This window comes from Rhamphochromis longiceps, linkage group LG12, assembly GCF_057381845.1.
Source record: "Rhamphochromis longiceps isolate RC_006_pf linkage group LG12, R_longiceps_female_GT1.1, whole genome shotgun sequence".
Taxonomy (NCBI): Eukaryota; Metazoa; Chordata; class Actinopteri; order Cichliformes; family Cichlidae; genus Rhamphochromis; species Rhamphochromis longiceps.
Genome location: NC_140568.1, coordinates 7,614,495 through 7,641,302, shown reverse-complemented (window position 1 = coordinate 7,641,302; position 26,808 = coordinate 7,614,495). Strand labels below are relative to the sequence as shown.

At 38.1% G+C, this 26,808-nt stretch overlaps 3 protein-coding genes and 1 pseudogene across 3 annotated transcripts; 1 reads left to right on the top strand and 3 right to left on the bottom strand.

The window, feature by feature from the left end:
* The first annotated feature begins 387 nt into the window (after positions 1–387).
* Positions 388–10,013, top strand: LOC146656773 (uncharacterized; annotated as a pseudogene).
* Positions 5,590–8,207, bottom strand: LOC146656774 (E3 ubiquitin-protein ligase NEURL3-like). Its single transcript, XM_085426841.1, has 4 exons — positions 8,120–8,207; positions 6,795–7,304; positions 6,482–6,643; positions 5,590–6,338 (listed from the first exon to the last, which is right to left on the bottom strand). The coding sequence occupies exons 1-4, from the start codon at positions 8,151–8,153 to the stop codon at positions 6,160–6,162; spliced, it is 885 nt and encodes a 294-aa protein (XP_085282967.1). The 5' UTR covers positions 8,154–8,207; the 3' UTR covers positions 5,590–6,159.
* Positions 10,014–14,635: 4,622 nt separating the features above from the next.
* LOC146656772 (E3 ubiquitin-protein ligase NEURL3-like) lies at positions 14,636–16,968 on the bottom strand. The gene is made up of 4 exons (XM_085426885.1): positions 16,881–16,968; positions 15,556–16,065; positions 15,243–15,404; positions 14,636–15,099 (listed from the first exon to the last, which is right to left on the bottom strand). Exons 1-4 carry the CDS (start codon positions 16,912–16,914, stop codon positions 14,921–14,923), a joined length of 885 nt encoding a protein of 294 aa, XP_085283011.1. The 5' UTR covers positions 16,915–16,968; the 3' UTR covers positions 14,636–14,920.
* A 6,404-nt stretch (positions 16,969–23,372) lies between these two features.
* On the bottom strand, positions 23,373–25,705 carry LOC146656771 (E3 ubiquitin-protein ligase NEURL3-like). The gene is made up of 4 exons (XM_085426874.1): positions 25,618–25,705; positions 24,293–24,802; positions 23,980–24,141; positions 23,373–23,836 (listed from the first exon to the last, which is right to left on the bottom strand). The coding sequence occupies exons 1-4, from the start codon at positions 25,649–25,651 to the stop codon at positions 23,658–23,660; spliced, it is 885 nt and encodes a 294-aa protein (XP_085283000.1). The 5' UTR covers positions 25,652–25,705; the 3' UTR covers positions 23,373–23,657.
* Positions 25,706–26,808: the final 1,103 nt, after the last annotated feature.

The window sequence follows — 26,808 nt, the reverse complement described above, 5'->3', positions numbered from 1 at the left end:
TTTGGTGTGAGAGATCTCTGTGTGTCGAGTCAGCAATGCACTGACTGCTTGCTGCTATTTTAGACGGTGTGTGTGTGAGTGTGAAAATGCAGAGTGTGTGCGTGAAATAAGGGTGTATTGTTTTTACGTCAAGATTTAGTAGAACTAAAGTAGAACGTTACAAACAAACAGATAAAAAGTAAAATGAAGAGAGAAAATAACTGACAATTACATTAATGAATAGAAAACACACATACACAAAGTGCCATATGTGAAATTATTCTAGGAAGGAGTCAGAAGTGAGATAGTTTAATATAAGATGCAATGAAGGAAGCAGCTTACACTCCTTTAATTTCCAGAGCCAGTGTGTTCCCTCCCCTGCCCACTTGGGCCCCGTATCAGGCGAGTATGGAAGGCTGGATAGCCCATGACGGGTAAGATCCCACCTCGAAACCCTGGGACAACCTAAGGCAGGCACAGCCACGATTACTCGGCCTCACTCAGTCCCGGTGAGCTCAGACTCACGGGTGAGATGAAGTGAAGAAGACGGGACCTCAAGGGTAAAGCCGCTGGGCTGAGGCAGAGGGGGTAAGTGGCAAGTGGAGCCCTACCTTCTGGCTGAGGACAAGGAATGCTGCTATTTAAGGTAGGAAATCAGAATTTGGGTTTGTAAATTTGGGAAAGAAACTGACGGCTTAAGTGGAGAATTGTGCAGGAGTCTGACACACTGCAAAAGCAACATATGCAAATTCACATACACAAACAGAAAATGCATTAACCTTATAAAGACAAGACAAGCTCATGGAGTTTAATGCATAGACACTGATTAAACCTGGCTAAGAACACAAACATATGCAATGAAGAACAGCTTGCTATTTTGTATGAATGATACAATGGTGTGAATGTTTAATAAAATACATTTGAGTTTGAAGCTGAGGAATAACTCAAAAGAAGGCATATGACAAAGGGAGTTATGAAAATAAAAGTGATTAAAGTAGTTTTAAAAAAGAGTGACTTAGGAGTGCTCTCTCGTACTAAGTGATCAAAACCAGTGATCACTGTAGAAAGAAATAAAATAATTTAATGAGTTGGTAATGTTTAAACATATGTTTCTGTTGTTACAGCTTTTTGAGAGATGACTCAGTATGCACATTAGCTGGAGTGAGTGGTGACATAGGAGCTTCCTGTATGTGTGTGACTGAGGAAGTGACTTTCAGAAGAGGAAGCATGGCAGACGAGAAGTGCAGATTGGGGTAGGGAATTTATAGTTTAGTGATTATATGATGTCGTAAGGGGTCTTATGCTGAATTTAAGAGCATAAGGGGGTGATTTTTGTGTGCAAATTGTGTGGTTTTAATGAGACTTTCGGTGTATTGAGGAGGCGAAATTATGTGGTGGCAAAACTTTTGTGCGTTTAAGGTTGTTGAGGTTGTTGTGGTGATGGGTTGATTTTGTCAGTTAGGTTTGGGTTGTTGTTTTTGTTTTTAATAGAGGGAGTTTTAGGAAACATGGACATGTCTAAAAATTGGGCCCATTATTTTGTAACAGTGCACTTAAAGAAAACCTGTCGGGTGATTTTGTTTTGTTTTTATGAGCTAACAATCAGCTCTATTTTTTCCATTTCTGTTTTAAGCAGGCCTGCAACAGCGCTGAAAATTCTCGGGGAGAGCAAATACAAGGGGGGGCTTTCCAGATTACAATTGGCTGAGGAGAGCTACCTGTGGGGACTGATCAAGGTCGTAAGTCCCTGTAAAAAGGATTTTATGCGAGTCAATCCAGTCCAAAAGCATAAAGAAATATTTTCCTATGGAAAATAAAAAATGACTGAGCTCATTTTGCTGAGGGTGGAGTATCTGATCGTGCGGGAAGCTCCACTATTAGCAAAAATATGGAGTGAATGTGTGAATGAATGTGAGGATGAATAAATGTGGACAAATAATTTGTTTTTACCAGAGAAAATTTCTGTTTTGTTTTATTAAGTGGGGTTAGATTATGGGATTATAGTATATTGTTGGGAGAATGCCAAGTGCTAAAGGGGAAATATTTTTTTGATGTAACTCAGTTACCATTAATTGAAGAAACACATGACTGATAACTGTTCTGTTTTAAGTTTATTTTTATGACATAGATTGGATCATGAGTGGGGAAAACTGAGCATTTTTAAGTTTTGTATAGTATCTTGACACATGAAATGTATCAAGATAAAGGGGGGTTTAGGGTTTAATAATTTAATTGTTTAATAATTTAGGATCATTTCAGGACCTTTTGGGTTTTTGATCATTTGGATATGGTAAAACTGAAACTGTTATTTTTAAGTTAAGGTTAAAGGATTAAAGTGAACTTGTCACGGTTTGCGGGCCAAGCCGTGTGGAGTTGTAGAAAAGGACCCAAAAGGCGGCAGCTCTGGTGCAGGTGAATATTTATTTACAACGGTGGGCACAAAACAGCACTGGTGGAAAAACAAGAAACCGGAAACCTAAACTGGGTAAGCTAATAACACAAACCAGAAACGAGGATGCAGGGAGGTCCGGGGAAATACACAAGAGACGCAGGGAGACCGAGGGGAAACAACACAGACGAACCAGTAACTACCATAACAGAAGACACAACTTAAATACACCCAGAGAACACAGGGAGATTACACACAGGTGGGGAACACAGGGGATACTGATAAACATAACGAGACAGGGCAGGAGTGAACACAACATTACGCATACTGACGAGAGACTGTCAAAGTAAAACAGGAAGTACACAGAGGTTCAGACAGGAGGAGAGAAAGCACGGGGAGAACACAGACATAACAGGCTGGGGGAAACATGGAATAAACACAAAGAGAGACGAGAGCTCATAAATAGACAGAGGGGCACAAGGGGGTAACACAGAGTTAAGAAACACACATGACAGTATTGATTCCAGGCAAAAGGCCTTAAATTCATTTAGCTTTTAACTGAACTTAAAGAAGGACCAAAGAGGAAGGAAAGCATATATTTTGGTTAAGTCTGATAAACTAGAATTAGGAGGTATTGTTACATTAAAAGGAGCAAAATGAAATAAAAAGGCTATACCAAAAACAGGTGATAACATAGGAAATGGGAGGTTTTAAAATGAAGTTAGTGTTAACACATAGGAGTTGTTTCAAGGCAGCATTCAGCTATGATGAAATGTATACAGGAGTAATTGCTTATATGCTTAAACTTAATTGATTAAAGTGGTTGTTTTCTTTTGGATCTTTTAGAGTAGAGGAACTTGCAGCAGCGACAATTTGTGCACAGGATGTTGATGATCAGATAAGGGAAAAATAGAGCGAGCAACCGGACCTAAAAGCAGGGCTTAAAGAGTTTTAAAGTGATGAGTAACGTTGAAGAATATACATAGATACAAGTCAATAAGTTAAGAACATAATTAGGATCAGGCTTTTGATTACAGAGTCCCAAAAAGGATAAGTTAGGGAGATGCAGGAAAAGGTGTTTTGTTTCCTTTGCAGAAGATCTCGGCGACCACAGGAGGGGCGAGGATCCTGGAGAACTCGAGGCATGCTGAACCACCAGAGAGGGTCTGAGCGAGGACACAATGTATTGCGACCTCTGGTGTTCCAGAGGTCGAGAGAGGGAGTGTGGAGCAGGGAAATTATTTTACTGCTATTGTTAAATAATCATCATTATTACCATTGCATTAATAATATAATCTGGAGTTTATATTGCATTCAGGGGTTGAACAGTGTCTCTTTCAGAAAGACTGAGTTGCAGGCTGACAGGAAGTTGTATGCAGAAGTGAAAGCAGATAGTTATTTTGAGGAGCAGGCCAGACGAGGCCATTTGAATTACTAGGTTATTCAAAATGATCATTGCTGTAACAGAGGAACAGATAGCTTTAAGAAGGCCTTAAGCAGTTATGACTATTTTATACACAATGCATATCTGTGCTTATTAAAGAGTTGGAGCTCGGTCAATTAATTGGGGGTCGGAAGCTTTGTTCGGCGCGATGTTCGGACAATCTATTGTGCAAGTGACTTGGAGCCATAGAAGGAATTGCAATACATGCTTACAAAACACTTATATATCAGATCATTTTATATTAAGCTTTTAAGTAGAGGTTCTTGGTTAAAACATTTATTTAGTAGAAGACATACACATAGTCTCAGTGAGCTTCTGGTCTAGTGAAAGGTCAGAAGTGCAACAGGTGAATTGAGAAAGAGCATTTGAGGACGAGACACAGACAGTTAAGAGGTGACACAAAGAGCATGTGAGGTCAACACATACACATATTAGGTAGACTTATTTAGAGGAGAGATTAGTTATGTCTCGACAAGAAAGAGGAACAATTCACTTTAAGATAACGGAAAGTACCAGCCATGAAAATAGAAGATGATCTTCTAGGTGAAAAGTCATTCTGGTGTTGATCTGATCTATGTATAAAATGTATCTGTGACGCATGAAGGGGCGTCAGTAAATCAAACCCTGATGCTATAAAATATCTGTTCATGCTTTGATTAAGTCGAGGACTACTGGCTGTCTGCGTACAGAGTGTCTTCCCACACGTGTGTTCATTAAAATCATTGTTTGACCAAAGAGCTTCTGGACCAAGAGTGGTTTGTACTCTCCCTCCTCAATTGTGAACCTTAACACTACTAATATTAGTCAATAAAATACATTCTCTGCGTCAAAAGTGATGAGATAATATTGAAAATAATACTTTGATCTCTTAAAATAAATTAAATCATAACTTATTACTAAAACTGATTATGTTGTTCTCCACCTTTTGCTTAACCAGACCAGAGTCTTGTACTGCAGGATTAATCTGAGTGTACCAGTCCTGGACCGTTTTTTTAACCAGGAGGATCCCAGGCTTGATTTTCGGCTAAGCAGGGAGTCTATGGCAGTGTTGCTAAATCTCCTGGATGCCACAATTGAGACCCTGATGTTTCTTTTCTGGTTGGCAAGAGGAGCATCCTACAGGTGGTCTCAAGAGTGTTCGGGATGCCTCATTCTACTGTTCACTACATTGTTGATAGACTCACAGAGGGGGTGGTGGCCATTCGCCACTAGATCATGTTGCTCCCAAAGACCCTCAAGGAGCTGGAGGTATTGTCCTGTGGGTTTGCATGGCTGGCACGCCATAGAGACTTTCTGAGAGCCGTTGGTGCAATCGACAGCTGCCACATCTGCATCAAGTCTCCAAGCAGCCCTGATGGTCAGTGCTACAGAAACAGGAAACTGATCCCATCAGTCATCTTCCAGGCAGTTTGTGACCATCGGGGCCGCTTCATCAACACGTATGTGGGCTGGCCTGGGTTGGCAATACAGTCTGTTCTTACCTGAACTCCTGCTTTGATTTTTCACTTAATATCTCCATAATCAGTAAATACCTGATTGTAGAGACATCTTTAATCAAACATGGTCTCGACAGGTTCCCTTTCATCACAGTCCATTTAATATCACTCTTGTTTACAGTAAGTTCCATAAAAACACATACAGTTAAATAACAGAAAAGCGCTTATTATGACATATTACAGATTATTTATACTGGCACAGTTGAATTTTGTATTTTTTTAAAAATTCAACATTGCTTTACAATTTACAATAACAATGAAAAATAAACCATACAGCACATTTTGTGTTTAAGTGTTTAAGTCACACAATGACTTAAAAATTACAAAAATACATTTTGTTTATAAAACAAAAAGAGATGTACTATTTCAATTATTTCAATTTAGAAATATTTCAGTTCAGTGTCATCAACCTTTTAGTAAAGTTTCTTTCTTCCTCTTCTTCTTCTTCTGGTTGTTCCCTTCCAGGGTCGGCACAGTGGATCATCCTATCATCCTTTTCTGTCTTGCTTTCTTCCTCCTGTCTAACAGCTCCATCTTCAACATCCTTTGGCCAGTTTATTCACCATCACTCTTCTGCATAAGTACAAACCATCTTAGCCTTGCTTTTTTAACGTTGTCTCCAAACCACTCAATCTGAGCTGTCCTCTAAATGTACTCATTTCTAGTCCTATCCCGTATGGTCACTAACGGAGACATTCTTAGCATCTTCAATACTGCCAACACTTGGCCTCCTGTCTGTTTGTCTGTGCCACCATCTCCACATCAGCAGACCTTCACTAGCATCTTGTAAACGTTCCTTTTCACTCTTGCTGCTATTCTTCTGTCACAATTCCAGGCTGTTGTCTCAGAGATCAGCTGACCTCTATAAACCACCGCTCCCCCACTGATGGAGCGCTGATCGTGTGTCGACACAGCGGACAGGTGCCAAACTGCTCACAGACTCTGAAGTTGCAGTCTTTACATAAACATCGGTGGCCACAAGGCAGTGTGATTCTGGCCTCTTTCGCCATGCACACCACACAGACGTTATCTGTTGTAAAAAGAGAGAGATCCCAATTACATATGTGACATCAGGAAATGAGACCACACTATCACAGCTGATTTCACTTTTATCTTCTCTGGTCAGAAATGTGCAACTGAAAACAGCCAAAAATGTTTGAAATGACTCTTTACCTTCTGGCATTTTTGTGTCAAGACAGGAGATGCAGTCCTCACGTCTGAAGTCTGAAACATCAGGAACTGAACGAAAGTGACTGTCAGGATCAGGTGAGGCGAGCGGTTCAGGTGCAGGACAGGATCTTCTACGGTAAAGCAGCTTTTTGTTTTTCTTGGAGTCTTCAGCAAAGAGAAAGGAGTATTTGAATAGTCATTCAGTCTATGAATCAGACAACATTTATAACTCTCAGAGCATGTGAATTGCTCTGCATTCACAGAACAGGAAAAACATTCTGTAGGTCAAATATAACCGTGGTTCTAGTGAACTTACCCAGCAGCAAAATGGAGCGCGTCTGCCCGTAGATGTCTATCATGGCCCACAGCGGCTGTTTAGTGTCCACTCCTGGTAGTCGCTCGTACTCCTCGTTGTTGACACCTATGTATATGCTGCCATGAGAAGAAACCCAAAACTCCAGCTCTGAACCTGCTTGGCAGACAGATTCATCCAATGGAACAGCCCAGTGTCCGGACTTGTCAGTGAGGTTGGGGATGGACATGCTGGGCAGAGGCAGAGATCTGGTTGAGGGTGGCACAGTGGTAAAGCCCACACGCAGAGCCCCGTCCCAGATGGATGAATCCTTCTCTATTCTCAGACAAATCTTCTCCTGGATCTTCACTGGACGGTTGCTGAACACCAGCCCATTCTTGAAGGTGTTATCAGTCTTCTCTGCGAGTCGACCTCCATGACTCAAGCGGACCTTTTCTCCCACAGCCTGACTGTCGAAGGACAGAGGACTGACACAGCGTGAGCTGCATCTGTGTGACACCTCTGACTTGCCAACTACACAGAATTAAATAAAACGTATTAGTGCTGATATAAAAATATTTCTTTGCATGTGATCAGATGCTTAAATATCATGCATACATTTAATGGTTTAATGGAAAATTAGTAGTCTGACTTACTATTAATAAAAGATAACTGAAAATAATGTGACAAGGTTTTCTGTCATGAGCTTATTTTACACCTTTAAGATGTTTCTGAAAAAGATTTTAGTGCAATAATAAAAGCTAATAAACTTGTAAACAAGTCGTAATAAAATTTGCAAACTCCTGTGCTTTCACTTTTGAGAATGATGTGACACTTTGGACTTCATCCTGATCATTAAATAAAGTGAACTAAGTTGCATTCAATGTCCACTAGGTGGCCTGTGATTATTCATTGTTTATGTCTCACACAGTTATTGTGTTTGCACTTTATCTTTGGCAATAAGCATTTCCTCTAAAATATAAACTTTATCTTTAAAGATTTTTGCATTTAATTCACAGCTTATAATTAAGAATTTTTTTTGCAGTCGTTTGCTAATCCTTACAGTACTTTGCCATTTTTCATATATTCTTTATTGTTTTCATTCAGTTTTCATGGATTTATTTCAATAGATAACAGCAGATTTTACATTCTTCAAAATTGCAAGTGAAAAACATCTGTTTCTCATATTTATGCACTATAATTTCCAAAGTCAATTATGTTGCTTGTTTTCATATAATATAAATAACTGTTTAGTCTAGTAACAATATAGAAACAGCTGACATTTGTTGATTTGGGTATAATAGTTATTGATTTACCAAACTGATATATAAAGCAGCTCTGTAACTTACATTTAAAAATCCTCATAGAGCGTGACCATGGCATTTTGAAGTTGTAAATAATACTTGTCAGCTGAGTCCTGATGGATGATAGTGTGTGTGCTCCTTTATAGTTTCCACATGTGGGTTGAAAACACAAACACTCCCAGCATAACCAGGAAAGGAAAAGAGGAGGGGCTGGGGAAGTGACTGTACATTCTGATGATGTCATTAACCTCCATTCACAGTTCAATGTCTGAGCTGAGTGAGGACATCAGGACACTCACAGTAACAGTCTTATTGAGCTTTAATCTTCTGTGCACAGATTCTATACTATAGTATAGAATCTGTGCACAGAAGCCTAACAATAGTACATATATGTACTATTGTTAGGCTTTGTTTATACATGTGAAATATCAGCCCAAAATGCTTTTTTTTTTTTTTTTTTTTTTACACTTGTCAGGAATTAAATCCAAACCAACCTGCATGCTTCAAAATAGCCAGACAGTCTTCCAGGGACATAATAAAGACTTTCTGTTTGAATAACAAAACAAAGAAAAAACAAAAGAACTGGATGATGATGGTGCTAATTAAAAATATTGCTGTTTTTTGGTTTGCTTTGGAGTATCTTTGTCAGTCTTCTACTTTGGTTTTAGTTTTTATTTTGATGGATATTTTACGGCTATAAAACCGAAACACATTGAACTGTAGAAGAGTGATGCACTTTTCATGCACAATCTAGATAGATATTAGAACATTAACAGTAGTGTAATAGTTAATGACGCTGAAGGTTTAGGAGATGGCTTCTTTGTTGTTTTGCTGTCAGTTTAATCTTTGTTAACCTGACCTTTTCTGGGAGTGACTTTTATCGGTTGTAAATCTCTGCATCTATCTGCATTTTTGAGAACTTTGTTACACTCGTTCATGCATTAGGAAATCCTTTACACATTAACAAAGGAAAAACAGCGCAGCTTTTTTTTATACTATAAAGTGACTCAGATAAAGCTTTTAAGTTAACCTGTACACAAGTCATAATGAAAGTACCAAACTCTTTTGCTTTTACTTTTGCAGACCAGGTTAAAGTTTGGCCTTAGTCAGATGAGTTACCGACAGAAACAGTTCACTAGATGAGCTTTGATTTAAAATTCAGGGTTAGTTTTCTTTCTTTTGTCATTGCTGCAGTGGGTGGGATGAAAAAAATTTTTATGTTTAGATTTCTGTTGATGTAAGTTCAATGTGCTGCAGTAAACATCAGCTGAGTGAAAACAGGACAACCATGGCAAAAAGCATAAACATAATCATAAACTTAAGGAGAAGAAGTGAATTTGGAAAGAGTTTATGACCGTAAGGCAGGATTGTCCAACTCCAGGCCTCGAGGGCCGGTGTCCTGCAGGTCTTAGACGTGTCCTTGATCCACAACACAGCTGATTTAAATGGCTAAATGACCTCCTCAACAGTTAATGAACTCATCATTTGATTTAGGTGTGTGGACATAAGGTGATATCTAAAACCTGCAGGACAACGGCCCCCGAGGCCTGGAAGGTTGGACACTCTGGCTGTAAGGCTTTTGTCATATATAATCCAAAATGAGAAGAACAACACAAGAAACAAAAAACCTTTAGGATCTGAAAAATGTCCAATAAATGAATCACACCTCTTTATAAATACAAATAGTTACTCACAGAACAAGACTAAGTTTAAAACCTGCTGATTTGTTGTTGCATGTTGTTTGTTCACTGAACTCTAAGTTAAAGAATACGTTTTTTTATACAAATATGGGGTAACATTGCATACTAAAGAAAAGGTGCTACACCTATCAGGAAGATCAAACCACGAGAGCCGAATACAAAAGTTAGCCTTGATCTTCATTAATTTTCATGTCACAGCCAATCAGTCTTCCAGCTCTTTAATAAACTATTTGAAATAACGAACAAACAAACAATAGGAAAGCTCCGTGGGGCTGAGGATGGAAATTTGGGCCTTCAAAATCAAACTACAAACTATTTTTGTTTTATTTTGACCACCAGTGTTATTAATTTGTCACAGTCTGACAATAGAGAATAAGGTTTTTAATTTCACTGAGATTTTACTGTCATGGTTCTGGGTCCTTTTAGGCCAGCATTTTGTGTTTTCTTGTATTCCTGTGGTAGTTTGTATTATTAGATTATGTTCTGGTTCATTAGTGGTCTTTAGTTTTCCATTGTGAGTTATATTCCCTGTTTAGTATTTTCCCCTTGTGTCTGTGATGTCTCTCTCTGTGTCTGCGTTGTCTTGTGTCTTGTTTCCTCCTCGTGTTTCATTCTGTTTTCACCTGCCTGCCATGTTTATCCATGTTTCCCCAGTCAGTCACGTCTCTGTGTCTGTCTGCACCTCTGTGCGTGTGTTCCCATTGCTTCCTGTTTTATTTTGGTAGTTTCCTATCTGTGTGCGCCATGTTTTGCTTTGCTTCTGCTATTGTGAAGGTACCTTGTCTGATCTGTTATATTTAGCTTTATTTTCTTCTGTCCACCGTCACGGTCTCCCTCAGTCCACACTGTGTGTTCTGTCTGCTAAAACTGCTAGTTAATTTTGTATCTTCAGTTAAGTTAGTTTTTCCTTGTTCAGCAATAAAGCTGTTTTTTGAGTTTATGTTTCACATCCTGGAGTCTGCATTAATGCACCCAAATGCATTTGGGTCCTCCCTTCCTGCCTGCTGCATGCAGTTTATGACATTTACAACTGCAAACAATACAACAATGTAAATAAATAATAATAAAACTAAATGGACTGAATTGGACGTTTGAAGAAGCATCAAACATCTTTTTTTTGGTAACTGTTAGGTTTTGTATTGTTGATTGTCATTTATGCTTAGAAATATTCAACCATATATGCTTAGAGGTGTATAATCAATTGTGTAGTGATAGGATGTGTGATCTTTAGCAGGCTGCAAAGGCTTGGTGTGCATTCCTGGAATTTTTTGGTAGGATAAACGTGGCTATATCTGTTTTAGTCTAAGTGCTTTTTTACATATAGATGAACTGTTGGATTTTCCAGACCAGCAGGTTTAGGGAAGTTGTTTATGGGGCCACACTCTGCCCCCCCCCCCCCCCCCCCCCCCCCCCCCCCCCACACACACACACACACACACACACACAGACACACACACACACACACACGCAGGCAAGGTACTCTTTGTTTGTATGAAGACGTCATATGTTAATGAACCTATGCATATTCATTTAACCTCAATAAAAGACCAGTGTTACGGGGGAGCGGACGAGAGCAACTGGGGTCAAGCGAAGGAACGGCGTTTGTCCGGTTCTCTCCCATGCACGAGAAACATGAAGAACTTTGCCTACTTCGTGTCTTGCTTGCTGTGTAATTATATTGTCTTCAACGTTCCAGCGAATAGGTTCAAGCTACAAACCTATCAGTAACCCAAACCTGAATTGATGATTTGTACCAGTACAGTTTACTTTAGTTACACATTAACAATAGAAACTGCTTAGGGTTGTTTTTTTTTTTATATAAATGATAAAGTCTTTCAGATAAAGCTTTCAATATAACTATAAATGTAGATAAAGTTGTAAACAAGTCATATTGAAACCCGCAAACTCTGCTTTCACTTTTGAGAACCACGTGAAGGTTTGACCTTCATCTACGATTAATATTTAACTCATACACATTACAACAGAGTGAATCTTTTATTTTTAAATAGTCAGCAGTTTTTATTTGGTGATGATTCCTGGCTGATGTCTTGGAGGTTAGATGGTCCCTGAAATAGTTATATGTTAGTGACCAATAAAAATTGAACCAATGTGAAGCAACGCAAACCCCGGGGTGTAGAGCTTCTGAGTACACACAGCAGTCCTGAACCCCTCCTCCTGCTGTTGGGTACCCTTTCATCCTTTGTTCTTTCTTGGTGAGTCTTAAGTTTTTATTTTATTCTTTCAACTGTACAAATGTCATATTACCCCAATCATTATATGTTTATCAATATTTTCCCCCAATCAGTTTTTAATCATACATGTTTCTTTTGTTTAATCTTAAACTTGGTTACACAACTTTCTGGCACCATAACTTTTCGAGTGCCAGTCCTGGCATCCATCATTTATAATTGGGTCACTTTGTCAGTTTAATGGCCAAAGTGAGTTCGAAGGTTTGCAAAAAGGCAGATAACAGTTAATCATTTTGGCAATTTTGTCGGGTTCGCTTGTCAGAAGTACACGACTATCCATGATAAGAAAGGGTACTTTTCACCTATGGTGGCTGAGGCAAGAAAACAGAATCCTAGGTGCATCCTAGGCAGGGCCAGGTTTGTTTACCATATAGGCTGTGGAAGGGCTGGATACAGAATGAAGACGAGCAGAGAGTCCCAGGTGCACATTTAGCAGTGCCAAGTTGAAATAACTCTATGTTTGGACTTGTCACCATTGGCCATAACACAATCAATCCTAATTATTACATTTTCAAACAGCATTGATCAACATGTGTTCATACAAGAAGTGGCACAAACTTCATTAATATAACTATAGATAATATTTGACCTAAATATGTGGGTCTTGTGATTTGAACATGTATGTTAGAGGATTATCATAATGATTACATTATATAAAACACTCCAGTGTAGGTATATATAGTATATTTGCGAGTATATGTCCAGTGTATACAGGTATATATGTCAAATATCATAAAAAATCCACAACAAAACTCTCTAGATCAATGTCCACTAGGTGGCTTGTGATGACTCATTGTTTAGGTGTGACTCTCACACAATATGTGTGCACTTTATCTTATAGGAAGCTGAGCATTTCCTCTAAAACATAAACTTTATCGTGGCGGTCATTCGCTAATCCTTAAAGTACTTTCTCTGTTTTATTTATTTTATTTTATTTATCATCAGTGATGTTTTACTTAATAACAACAGATCACTCTGAAATTCTTAAGAAAATTGAACCTTTGAGAGAAAATACAGCTGTCTCATAATGATATGCTATAAATTCCTTAAAAATAATCAATATTCTTGTCTACATGTACAAAATCTAAATTACTGTTTATTCTTGTAAAAAGACTGAAAAAGCTGTTATGTGTTGATTTTAGCATAATAAATGATTTACCAGACTGATAGATAAAGCAGTATTTTAACTTATATATCAAGTTCTCTGTTAAGATTTACCAGAGCTCTTCTCCTTAGTTTGCGTTGCCATCTTAAAGACGTAACTAATACTTGTTGAATGAGTTCCACTTTTGAGTGTGACATGGGAACTGCTGGGTGCTTGAAGACATGGAGTGCATATGGTTTGAAAACACAAACACTTCCAGAATCGCAGGAAAAATGAAAGGGCAGGGACGGAGGAACGAACCCAATGTAGGAGATTTCCCAGAATTATTTTGAGAGTTTGGTTGTGACCAGTTTCCTTATTTACTGTGTAACCCCTGTTTCTTTGAGAGCAGACAAACAATTTTGATAATTAAAGTAGATTAATGCACGTAATCCTTTTTTTTTTTTTGTGGGGGGGGGTTATTAACTGGCATTTTAATCTTATAGTGCCACGTGGCCTTATTGAAAGAATTTAGTTTTATCTGTTGTAGATCTAAAGTGTTCTGCATGTTTACATCTCTGGGAACATCATGTAACGTTGGAAACCATCAGGACAATCACGGTTAATTTTTTTTTCATCTGAGAATAAAACTTTCTTCCACTTTTCAGTGTTCTGTGGCATTCAAGGAAACAAGGCCTTTGAAGCCCTTTTTTTTTTTTAAGCCCTTGAGTATGCCGCTTGATGGTTATGGGGCTGCAGTTCGCACCAGTAAAAGCCTTAATTTGGATCGTCCAATGTCTTAAAGGACAGCCAATTGGTTCGTGCTGGTGAAATTATTTTGCTGGTTTAACTTTTTTGTTCCATAACAAATGGAGATTAAAGTGATAGAGCCCCTCTGTCCACTATTGAAAAGTCACTGATTTATAGCTGACTGGGAGATGATATCTAAAAATCATGCATGTATGGTTGACTGGGAGACAATCCTGTATTAGTCAACATTAAATGTTGTCCTTTGAGATTTAAACATAAGACTGGGAATAATATTAAACTAAAGATTTAAACCTTTAGTTCCAATTTGTTCTTTTCATTTAACAACACCACCCAGAGTCAAAATTATCATCAACAGACACATTCATCCTGGGGAAAAATGAGTGAGGGAGACCATCAGAGTTAAGCTGGGTTTGCTGGCTGCAGAGGTTTCATCAAACATGTCCTGTTTTAAGTGTTCTGTTACTCACTGAAGCACCCATCTTGTCAGAAAGATCAGAGAGATTGAAGCTCATTGCAAGGATCAAGCAGGACTCAGAATCTTCACCAGCAGCTCCCTCAGAGGGAAATCTTCAGACCTCCACCGTAGAAGATGGACAAACCCAGCACTTTATGAACAGTGTGATAGTGACCTTTGCTTTGTGTATGTTAGACAAACTTACAAGTTTAGACCTGAAGCATTCAGCATCTTTATATCTCTGGCAGATTTCTCTTGCACTTGTTTATACATTACAAGTTACTTTAGTTACACATTAACAATAGAAAAAAAGGCATAGGGTTGTTTTTTTAATATAAATGATAAAGTCTTTCAGATAAATATTTCAATATAACTATAAATGTAGATAAAGTTGTAAACAAGTCATATTGAAACCCGCAAACTCTGCTTTCACTTTTGAGAACCACGTGAAGGTTTGACCTTCATCTCCTGTCTGTTTGTCTGTGCCACCATCTCCACATCAGCAGACCTTCACTAGCATCTTGTAAACGTTCCTTTTCACTCTTGCTGCTATTCTTCTGTCACAATTCCAGGCTGTTGTCTCAGAGATCAGCTGACCTCTATAAACCACCGCTCCCCCACTGATGGAGCGCTGATCGTGTGTCGACACAGCGGACAGGTGCCAAACTGCTCACAGACTCTGAAGTTGCAGTCTTTACATAAACATCGGTGGCCACAAGGCAGTGTGATTCTGGCCTCTTTCGCCATGCACACCACACAGACGTTATCTGTTGTAAAAAGAGAGAGATCCAAATTACATATGTGACATCAGGAAATGAGACCACACTATCACAGCTGATTTCACTTTTATCTTCTCTGGTCAGAAATGTGCAACTGAAAACAGCCAAAAATGTTTGAAATGACTCTTTACCTTCTGGCATTTTTGTGTCAAGACAGGAGATGCAGTCCTCACGTCTGAAGTCTGAAACATCAGGAACTGAACGAAAGTGACTGTCAGGATCAGGTGAGGCGAGCGGTTCAGGTGCAGGACAGGATCTTCTACGGTAAAGCAGCTTTTTGTTTTTCTTGGAGTCTTCAGCAAAGAGAAAGGAGTATTTGAATAGTCATTCAGTCTATGAATCAGACAACATTTATAACTCTCAGAGCATGTGAATTGCTCTGCATTCACAGAACAGGAAAAACATTCTGTAGGTCAAATATAACCGTGGTTCTAGTGAACTTACCCAGCAGCAAAATGGAGCGCGTCTGCCCGTAGATGTCTATCATGGCCCACAGCGGCTGTTTAGTGTCCACTCCTGGTAGTCGCTCGTACTCCTCGTTGTTGACACCTATGTATATGCTGCCATGAGAAGAAACCCAAAACTCCAGCTCTGAACCTGCTTGGCAGACAGATTCATCCAATGGAACAGCCCAGTGTCCGGACTTGTCAGTGAGGTTGGGGATGGACATGCTGGGCAGAGGCAGAGATCTGGTTGAGGGTGGCACAGTGGTAAAGCCCACACGCAGAGCCCCGTCCCAGATGGATGAATCCTTCTCTATTCTCAGACAAATCTTCTCCTGGATCTTCACTGGACGGTTGCTGAACACCAGCCCATTCTTGAAGGTGTTATCAGTCTTCTCTGCGAGTCGACCTCCATGACTCAAGCGGACCTTTTCTCCCACAGCCTGACTGTCGAAGGACAGAGGACTGACACAGCGTGAGCTGCATCTGTGTGACACCTCTGACTTGCCAACTACACAGAATTAAATAAAACGTATTAGTGCTGATATAAAAATATTTCTTTGCATGTGATCAGATGCTTAAATATCATGCATACATTTAATGGTTTAATGGAAAATTAGTAGTCTGACTTACTATTAATAAAAGATAACTGAAAATAATGTGACAAGGTTTTCTGTCATGAGCTTATTTTACACCTTTAAGATGTTTCTGAAAAAGATTTTAGTGCAATAATAAAAGCTAATAAACTTGTAAACAAGTCGTAATAAAATTTGCAAACTCCTGTGCTTTCACTTTTGAGAATGATGTGACACTTTGGACTTCATCCTGATCATTAAATAAAGTGAACTAAGTTGCATTCAATGTCCACTAGGTGGCCTGTGATTATTCATTGTTTATGTCTCACACAGTTATTGTGTTTGCACTTTATCTTTGGCAATAAGCATTTCCTCTAAAATATAAACTTTATCTTTAAAGATTTTTGCATTTAATTCACAGCTTATAATTAAGAATTTTTTTTGCAGTCGTTTGCTAATCCTTACAGTACTTTGCCATTTTTCATATATTCTTTATTGTTTTCATTCAGTTTTCATGGATTTATTTCAATAGATAACAGCAGATTTTACATTCTTCAAAATTGCAAGTGAAAAACATCTGTTTCTCATATTTATGCACTATAATTTCCAAAGTCAATTATGTTGCTTGTTTTCATATAATATAAATAACTGTTTAGTCTAGTAACAATATAGAAACAGCTGACATTTGTTGATTTGGGTATAATAGTTATTGATTTACCAAACTGATATATAAAGCAGCTCTGTAACTTACATTTAAAAATCCTCATAGAGCGTGACCATGGCATTTTGAAGTTGTAAATAATACTTGTCAGCTGAGTCCTGATGGATGATAGTGTGTGTGCTCCTTTATAGTTTCCACATGTGGGTTGAAAACACAAACACTCCCAGCATAACCAGGAAAGGAAAAGAGGAGGGGCTGGGGAAGTGACTGTACATTCTGATGATGTCATTAACCTCCATTCACAGTTCAATGTCTGAGCTGAGTGAGGACATCAGGACACTCACAGTAACAGTCTTATTGAGCTTTAATCTTCTGTGCACAGATTCTATACTATAGTATAGAATCTGTGCACAGAAGCCTAACAATAGTACATATATGTACTATTGTTAGGCTTTGTTTATACATGTGAAATATCAGCCCAAAATGCTTTTTTTTTTTTTTTTTTTTTTACACTTGTCAGGAATTAAATCCAAACCAACCTGCATGCTTCAAAATAGCCAGACAGTCTTCCAGGGACATAATAAAGACTTTCTGTTTGAATAACAAAACAAAGAAAAAACAAAAGAACTGGATGATGATGGTGCTAATTAAAAATATTGCTGTTTTTTGGTTTGCTTTGGAGTATCTTTGTCAGTCTTCTACTTTGGTTTTAGTTTTTATTTTGATGGATATTTTACGGCTATAAAACCGAAACACATTGAACTGTAGAAGAGTGATGCACTTTTCATGCACAATCTAGATAGATATTAGAACATTAACAGTAGTGTAATAGTTAATGACGCTGAAGGTTTAGGAGATGGCTTCTTTGTTGTTTTGCTGTCAGTTTAATCTTTGTTAACCTGACCTTTTCTGGGAGTGACTTTTATCGGTTGTAAATCTCTGCATCTATCTGCATTTTTGAGAACTTTGTTACACTCGTTCATGCATTAGGAAATCCTTTACACATTAACAAAGGAAAAACAGCGCAGCTTTTTTTTATACTATAAAGTGACTCAGATAAAGCTTTTAAGTTAACCTGTACACAAGTCATAATGAAAGTACCAAACTCTTTTGCTTTTACTTTTGCAGACCAGGTTAAAGTTTGGCCTTAGTCAGATGAGTTACCGACAGAAACAGTTCACTAGATGAGCTTTGATTTAAAATTCAGGGTTAGTTTTCTTTCTTTTGTCATTGCTGCAGTGGGTGGGATGAAAAAAATTTTTATGTTTAGATTTCTGTTGATGTAAGTTCAATGTGCTGCAGTAAACATCAGCTGAGTGAAAACAGGACAACCATGGCAAAAAGCATAAACATAATCATAAACTTAAGGAGAAGAAGTGAATTTGGAAAGAGTTTATGACCGTAAGGCAGGATTGTCCAACTCCAGGCCTCGAGGGCCGGTGTCCTGCAGGTCTTAGACGTGTCCTTGATCCACAACACAGCTGATTTAAATGGCTAAATGACCTCCTCAACAGTTAATGAACTCATCATTTGATTTAGGTGTGTGGACATAAGGTGATATCTAAAACCTGCAGGACAACGGCCCCCGAGGCCTGGAAGGTTGGACACTCTGGCTGTAAGGCTTTTGTCATATATAATCCAAAATGAGAAGAACAACACAAGAAACAAAAAACCTTTAGGATCTGAAAAATGTCCAATAAATGAATCACACCTCTTTATAAATACAAATAGTTACTCACAGAACAAGACTAAGTTTAAAACCTGCTGATTTGTTGTTGCATGTTGTTTGTTCACTGAACTCTAAGTTAAAGAATACGTTTTTTTATACAAATATGGGGTAACATTGCATACTAAAGAAAAGGTGCTACACCTATCAGGAAGATCAAACCACGAGAGCCGAATACAAAAGTTAGCCTTGATCTTCATTAATTTTCATGTCACAGCCAATCAGTCTTCCAGCTCTTTAATAAACTATTTGAAATAACGAACAAACAAACAATAGGAAAGCTCCGTGGGGCTGAGGATGGAAATTTGGGCCTTCAAAATCAAACTACAAACTATTTTTGTTTTATTTTGACCACCAGTGTTATTAATTTGTCACAGTCTGACAATAGAGAATAAGGTTTTTAATTTCACTGAGATTTTACTGTCATGGTTCTGGGTCCTTTTAGGCCAGCATTTTGTGTTTTCTTGTATTCCTGTGGTAGTTTGTATTATTAGATTATGTTCTGGTTCATTAGTGGTCTTTAGTTTTCCATTGTGAGTTATATTCCCTGTTTAGTATTTTCCCCTTGTGTCTGTGATGTCTCTCTCTGTGTCTGCGTTGTCTTGTGTCTTGTTTCCTCCTCGTGTTTCATTCTGTTTTCACCTGCCTGCCATGTTTATCCATGTTTCCCCAGTCAGTCACGTCTCTGTGTCTGTCTGCACCTCTGTGCGTGTGTTCCCATTGCTTCCTGTTTTATTTTGGTAGTTTCCTATCTGTGTGCGCCATGTTTTGCTTTGCTTCTGCTATTGTGAAGGTACCTTGTCTGATCTGTTATATTTAGCTTTATTTTCTTCTGTCCACCGTCACGGTCTCCCTCAGTCCACACTGTGTGTTCTGTCTGCTAAAACTGCTAGTTAATTTTGTATCTTCAGTTAAGTTAGTTTTTCCTTGTTCAGCAATAAAGCTGTTTTTTGAGTTTATGTTTCACATCCTGGAGTCTGCATTAATGCACCCAAATGCATTTGGGTCCTCCCTTCCTGCCTGCTGCATGCAGTTTATGACATTTACAACTGCAAACAATACAACAATGTAAATAAATAATAATAAAACTAAATGGACTGAATTGGACGTTTGAAGAAGCATCAAACATCTTTTTTTTGGTAACTGTTAGGTTTTGTATTGTTGATTGTCATTTATGCTTAGAAATATTCAACCATATATGCTTAGAGGTGTATAATCAATTGTGTAGTGATAGGATGTGTGATCTTTAGCAGGCTGCAAAGGCTTGGTGTGCATTCCTGGAATTTTTTGGTAGGATAAACGTGGCTATATCTGTTTTAGTCTAAGTGCTTTTTTACATATAGATGAACTGTTGGATTTTCCAGACCAGCAGGTTTAGGGAAGTTGTTTATGGGGCCACACTCTGCCCCCCCCCCCACACACACACACACACACACACACAGACACACACACACACACACACGCAGGCAAGGTACTCTTTGTTTGTATGAAGACGTCATATGTTAATGAACCTATGCATATTCATTTAACCTCAATAAAAGACCAGTGTTACGGGGGAGCGGACGAGAGCAACTGGGGTCAAGCGAAGGAACGGCGTTTGTCCGGTTCTCTCCCATGCACGAGAAACATGAAGAACTTTGCCTACTTCGTGTCTTGCTTGCTGTGTAATTATATTGTCTTCAACGTTCCAGCGAATAGGTTCAAGCTACAAACCTATCAGTAACCCAAACCTGAATTGATGATTTGTACCAGTACAGTTTACTTTAGTTACACATTAACAATAGAAACTGCTTAGGGTTGTTTTTTTTTTTATATAAATGATAAAGTCTTTCAGATAAAGCTTTCAATATAACTATAAATGTAGATAAAGTTGTAAACAAGTCATATTGAAACCCGCAAACTCTGCTTTCACTTTTGAGAACCACGTGAAGGTTTGACCTTCATCTACGATTAATATTTAACTCATACACATTACAACAGAGTGAATCTTTTATTTTTAAATAGTCAGCAGTTTTTATTTGGTGATGATTCCTGGCTGATGTCTTGGAGGTTAGATGGTCCCTGAAATAGTTATATGTTAGTGACCAATAAAAATTGAACCAATGTGAAGCAACGCAAACCCCGGGGTGTAGAGCTTCTGAGTACACACAGCAGTCCTGAACCCCTCCTCCTGCTGTTGGGTACCCTTTCATCCTTTGTTCTTTCTTGGTGAGTCTTAAGTTTTTATTTTATTCTTTCAACTGTACAAATGTCATATTACCCCAATCATTATATGTTTATCAATATTTTCCCCCAATCAGTTTTTAATCATACATGTTTCTTTTGTTTAATCTTAAACTTGGTTACACAACTTTCTGGCACCATAACTTTTCGAGTGCCAGTCCTGGCATCCATCATTTATAATTGGGTCACTTTGTCAGTTTAATGGCCAAAGTGAGTTCGAAGGTTTGCAAAAAGGCAGATAACAGTTAATCATTTTGGCAATTTTGTCGGGTTCGCTTGTCAGAAGTACACGACTATCCATGATAAGAAAGGGTACTTTTCACCTATGGTGGCTGAGGCAAGAAAACAGAATCCTAGGTGCATCCTAGGCAGGGCCAGGTTTGTTTACCATATAGGCTGTGGAAGGGCTGGATACAGAATGAAGACGAGCAGAGAGTCCCAGGTGCACATTTAGCAGTGCCAAGTTGAAATAACTCTATGTTTGGACTTGTCACCATTGGCCATAACACAATCAATCCTAATTATTACATTTTCAAACAGCATTGATCAACATGTGTTCATACAAGAAGTGGCACAAACTTCATTAATATAACTATAGATAATATTTGACCTAAATATGTGGGTCTTGTGATTTGAACATGTATGTTAGAGGATTATCATAATGATTACATTATATAAAACACTCCAGTGTAGGTATATATAGTATATTTGCGAGTATATGTCCAGTGTATACAGGTATATATGTCAAATATCATAAAAAATCCACAACAAAACTCTCTAGATCAATGTCCACTAGGTGGCTTGTGATGACTCATTGTTTAGGTGTGACTCTCACACAATATGTGTGCACTTTATCTTATAGGAAGCTGAGCATTTCCTCTAAAACATAAACTTTATCGTGGCGGTCATTCGCTAATCCTTAAAGTACTTTCTCTGTTTTATTTATTTTATTTTATTTATCATCAGTGATGTTTTACTTAATAACAACAGATCACTCTGAAATTCTTAAGAAAATTGAACCTTTGAGAGAAAATACAGCTGTCTCATAATGATATGCTATAAATTCCTTAAAAATAATCAATATTCTTGTCTACATGTACAAAATCTAAATTACTGTTTATTCTTGTAAAAAGACTGAAAAAGCTGTTATGTGTTGATTTTAGCATAATAAATGATTTACCAGACTGATAGATAAAGCAGTATTTTAACTTATATATCAAGTTCTCTGTTAAGATTTACCAGAGCTCTTCTCCTTAGTTTGCGTTGCCATCTTAAAGACGTAACTAATACTTGTTGAATGAGTTCCACTTTTGAGTGTGACATGGGAACTGCTGGGTGCTTGAAGACATGGAGTGCATATGGTTTGAAAACACAAACACTTCCAGAATCGCAGGAAAAATGAAAGGGCAGGGACGGAGGAACGAACCCAATGTAGGAGATTTCCCAGAATTATTTTGAGAGTTTGGTTGTGACCAGTTTCCTTATTTACTGTGTAACCCCTGTTTCTTTGAGAGCAGACAAACAATTTTGATAATTAAAGTAGATTAATGCACGTAATCCTTTTTTTTTTTTTGTGGGGGGGGGTTATTAACTGGCATTTTAATCTTATAGTGCCACGTGGCCTTATTGAAAGAATTTAGTTTTATCTGTTGTAGATCTAAAGTGTTCTGCATGTTTACATCTCTGGGAACATCATGTAACGTTGGAAACCATCAGGACAATCACGGTTAATTTTTTTTTCATCTGAGAATAAAACTTTCTTCCACTTTTCAGTGTTCTGTGGCATTCAAGGAAACAAGGCCTTTGAAGCCCTTTTTTTTTTTTAAGCCCTTGAGTATGCCGCTTGATGGTTATGGGGCTGCAGTTCGCACCAGTAAAAGCCTTAATTTGGATCGTCCAATGTCTTAAAGGACAGCCAATTGGTTCGTGCTGGTGAAATTATTTTGCTGGTTTAACTTTTTTGTTCCATAACAAATGGAGATTAAAGTGATAGAGCCCCTCTGTCCACTATTGAAAAGTCACTGATTTATAGCTGACTGGGAGATGATATCTAAAAATCATGCATGTATGGTTGACTGGGAGACAATCCTGTATTAGTCAACATTAAATGTTGTCCTTTGAGATTTAAACATAAGACTGGGAATAATATTAAACTAAAGATTTAAACCTTTAGTTCCAATTTGTTCTTTTCATTTAACAACACCACCCAGAGTCAAAATTATCATCAACAGACACATTCATCCTGGGGAAAAATGAGTGAGGGAGACCATCAGAGTTAAGCTGGGTTTGCTGGCTGCAGAGGTTTCATCAAACATGTCCTGTTTTAAGTGTTCTGTTACTCACTGAAGCACCCATCTTGTCAGAAAGATCAGAGAGATTGAAGCTCATTGCAAGGATCAAGCAGGACTCAGAATCTTCACCAGCAGCTCCCTCAGAGGGAAATCTTCAGACCTCCACCGTAGAAGATGGACAAACCCAGCACTTTATGAACAGTGTGATAGTGACCTTTGCTTTGTGTATGTTAGACAAACTTACAAGTTTAGACCTGAAGCATTCAGCATCTTTATATCTCTGGCAGATTTCTCTTGCACTTGTTTATACATTACAAGTTACTTTAGTTACACATTAACAATAGAAAAAAAGGCATAGGGTTGTTTTTTTAATATAAATGATAAAGTCTTTCAGATAAATATTTCAATATAACTATAAATGTAGATAAAGTTGTAAACAAGTCATATTGAAACCCGCAAACTCTGCTTTCACTTTTGAGAACCACGTGAAGGTTTGACCTTCATCTCCTGTCTGTTTGTCTGTGCCACCATCTCCACATCAGCAGACCTTCACTAGCATCTTGTAAACGTTCCTTTTCACTCTTGCTGCTATTCTTCTGTCACAATTCCAGGCTGTTGTCTCAGAGATCAGCTGACCTCTATAAACCACCGCTCCCCCACTGATGGAGCGCTGATCGTGTGTCGACACAGCGGACAGGTGCCAAACTGCTCACAGACTCTGAAGTTGCAGTCTTTACATAAACATCGGTGGCCACAAGGCAGTGTGATTCTGGCCTCTTTCGCCATGCACACCACACAGACGTTATCTGTTGTAAAAAGAGAGAGATCCAAATTACATATGTGACATCAGGAAATGAGACCACACTATCACAGCTGATTTCACTTTTATCTTCTCTGGTCAGAAATGTGCAACTGAAAACAGCCAAAAATGTTTGAAATGACTCTTTACCTTCTGGCATTTTTGTGTCAAGACAGGAGATGCAGTCCTCACGTCTGAAGTCTGAAACATCAGGAACTGAACGAAAGTGACTGTCAGGATCAGGTGAGGCGAGCGGTTCAGGTGCAGGACAGGATCTTCTACGGTAAAGCAGCTTTTTGTTTTTCTTGGAGTCTTCAGCAAAGAGAAAGGAGTATTTGAATAGTCATTCAGTCTATGAATCAGACAACATTTATAACTCTCAGAGCATGTGAATTGCTCTGCATTCACAGAACAGGAAAAACATTCTGTAGGTCAAATATAACCGTGGTTCTAGTGAACTTACCCAGCAGCAAAATGGAGCGCGTCTGCCCGTAGATGTCTATCATGGCCCACAGCGGCTGTTTAGTGTCCACTCCTGGTAGTCGCTCGTACTCCTCGTTGTTGACACCTATGTATATGCTGCCATGAGAAGAAACCCAAAACTCCAGCTCTGAACCTGCTTGGCAGACAGATTCATCCAATGGAACAGCCCAGTGTCCGGACTTGTCAGTGAGGTTGGGGATGGACATGCTGGGCAGAGGCAGAGATCTGGTTGAGGGTGGCACAGTGGTAAAGCCCACACGCAGAGCCCCGTCCCAGATGGATGAATCCTTCTCTATTCTCAGACAAATCTTCTCCTGGATCTTCACTGGACGGTTGCTGAACACCAGCCCATTCTTGAAGGTGTTATCAGTCTTCTCTGCGAGTCGACCTCCATGACTCAAGCGGACCTTTTCTCCCACAGCCTGACTGTCGAAGGACAGAGGACTGACACAGCGTGAGCTGCATCTGTGTGACACCTCTGACTTGCCAACTACACAGAATTAAATAAAACGTATTAGTGCTGATATAAAAATATTTCTTTGCATGTGATGAGATGCTTAAATATCATGCATACATTTAATGGTTTAATGGAAAATTAGTAGTCTGACTTACTATTAATAAAAGATAACTGAAAATAATGTGACAAGGTTTTCTGTCATGAGCTTATTTTACACCTTTAAGATGTTTCTGAAAAAGATTTTAGTGCAATAATAAAAGCTAATAAACTTGTAAACAAGTCGTAATAAAATTTGCAAACTCCTGTGCTTTCACTTTTGAGAATGATGTGACACTTTGGACTTCATCCTGATCATTAAATAAAGTGAACTAAGTTGCATTCAATGTCCACTAGGTGGCCTGTGATTATTCATTGTTTATGTCTCACACAGTTATTGTGTTTGCACTTTATCTTTGGCAATAAGCATTTCCTCTAAAATATAAACTTTATCTTTAAAGATTTTTGCATTTAATTCACAGCTTATAATTAAGAATTTTTTTTGCAGTCGTTTGCTAATCCTTACAGTACTTTGCCATTTTTCATATATTCTTTATTGTTTTCATTCAGTTTTCATGGATTTATTTCAATAGATAACAGCAGATTTTACATTCTTCAAAATTGCAAGTGAAAAACATCTGTTTCTCATATTTATGCACTATAATTTCCAAAGTCAATTATGTTGCTTGTTTTCATATAATATAAATAACTGTTTAGTCTAGTAACAATATAGAAACAGCTGACATTTGTTGATTTGGGTATAATAGTTATTGATTTACCAAACTGATATATAAAGCAGCTCTGTAACTTACATTTAAAAATCCTCATAGAGCGTGACCATGGCATTTTGAAGTTGTAAATAATACTTGTCAGCTGAGTCCTGATGGATGATAGTGTGTGTGCTCCTTTATAGTTTCCACATGTGGGTTGAAAACACAAACACTCCCAGCATAACCAGGAAAGGAAAAGAGGAGGGGCTGGGGAAGTGACTGTACATTCTGATGATGTCATTAACCTCCATTCACAGTTCAATGTCTGAGCTGAGTGAGGACATCAGGACACTCACAGTAACAGTCTTATTGAGCTTTAATCTTCTGTGCACAGATTCTATACTATAGTATAGAATCTGTGCACAGAAGCCTAACAATAGTACATATATGTACTATTGTTAGGCTTTGTTTATACATGTGAAATATCAGCCCAAAATGCTTTTTTTTTTTTTTTTTTTTTTTTTTTACACTTGTCAGGAATTAAATCCAAACCAACCTGCATGCTTCAAAATAGCCAGACAGTCTTCCAGGGACATAATAAAGACTTTCTGTTTGAATAACAAAACAAAGAAAAAACAAAAGAACTGGATGATGATGGTGCTAATTAAAAATATTGCTGTTTTTTGGTTTGCTTTGGAGTATCTTTGTCAGTCTTCTACTTTGGTTTTAGTTTTTATTTTGATGGATATTTTACGGCTATAAAACCGAAACACATTGAACTGTAGAAGAGTGATGCACTTTTCATGCACAATCTAGATAGATATTAGAACATTAACAGTAGTGTAATAGTTAATGACGCTGAAGGTTTAGGAGATGGCTTCTTTGTTGTTTTGCCGTCAGTTTAATCTTTGTTAACCTGACCTTTTCTGGGAGTGACTTTTATCGGTTGTAAATCTCTGCATCTATCTGCATTTTTGAGAACTTTGTTACACTCGTTCATGCATTAGGAAATCCTTTACACATTAACAAAGGAAAAACAGCGCAGCTTTTTTTTATACTATAAAGTGACTCAGATAAAGCTTTTAAGTTAACCTGTACACAAGTCATAATGAAAGTACCAAACTCTTTTGCTTTTACTTTTGCAGACCAGGTTAAAGTTTGGCCTTAGTCAGATGAGTTACCGACAGAAACAGTTCACTAGATGAGCTTTGATTTAAAATTCAGGGTTAGTTTTCTTTCTTTTGTCATTGCTGCAGTGGGTGGGATGAAAAAATTTTTTATGTTTAGATTTCT

Coding starts and splice junctions, on each gene's coding strand:
- LOC146656774 (XM_085426841.1), bottom strand. CDS start 8,153: ATGCCATGGTCACGCTCTATGAGGATTTTTAAAT. Junction 7,305..8,119: donor CTCTATGAGGATTTTTAAAT/GTAAGTTACAGA, acceptor AATTCTGTGTAG/TTGGCAAGTCAGAGGTGTCA. Junction 6,339..6,481: donor TGACACAAAAATGCCAGAAG/GTAAAGAGTCAT, acceptor TTTTTACAACAG/ATAACGTCTGTGTGGTGTGC.
- LOC146656772 (XM_085426885.1), bottom strand. CDS start 16,914: ATGCCATGGTCACGCTCTATGAGGATTTTTAAAT. Junction 16,066..16,880: donor CTCTATGAGGATTTTTAAAT/GTAAGTTACAGA, acceptor AATTCTGTGTAG/TTGGCAAGTCAGAGGTGTCA. Junction 15,405..15,555: donor GCGCTCCATTTTGCTGCTGG/GTAAGTTCACTA, acceptor TCTTTGCTGAAG/ACTCCAAGAAAAACAAAAAG.
- LOC146656771 (XM_085426874.1), bottom strand. CDS start 25,651: ATGCCATGGTCACGCTCTATGAGGATTTTTAAAT. Junction 24,803..25,617: donor CTCTATGAGGATTTTTAAAT/GTAAGTTACAGA, acceptor AATTCTGTGTAG/TTGGCAAGTCAGAGGTGTCA. Junction 23,837..23,979: donor TGACACAAAAATGCCAGAAG/GTAAAGAGTCAT, acceptor TTTTTACAACAG/ATAACGTCTGTGTGGTGTGC.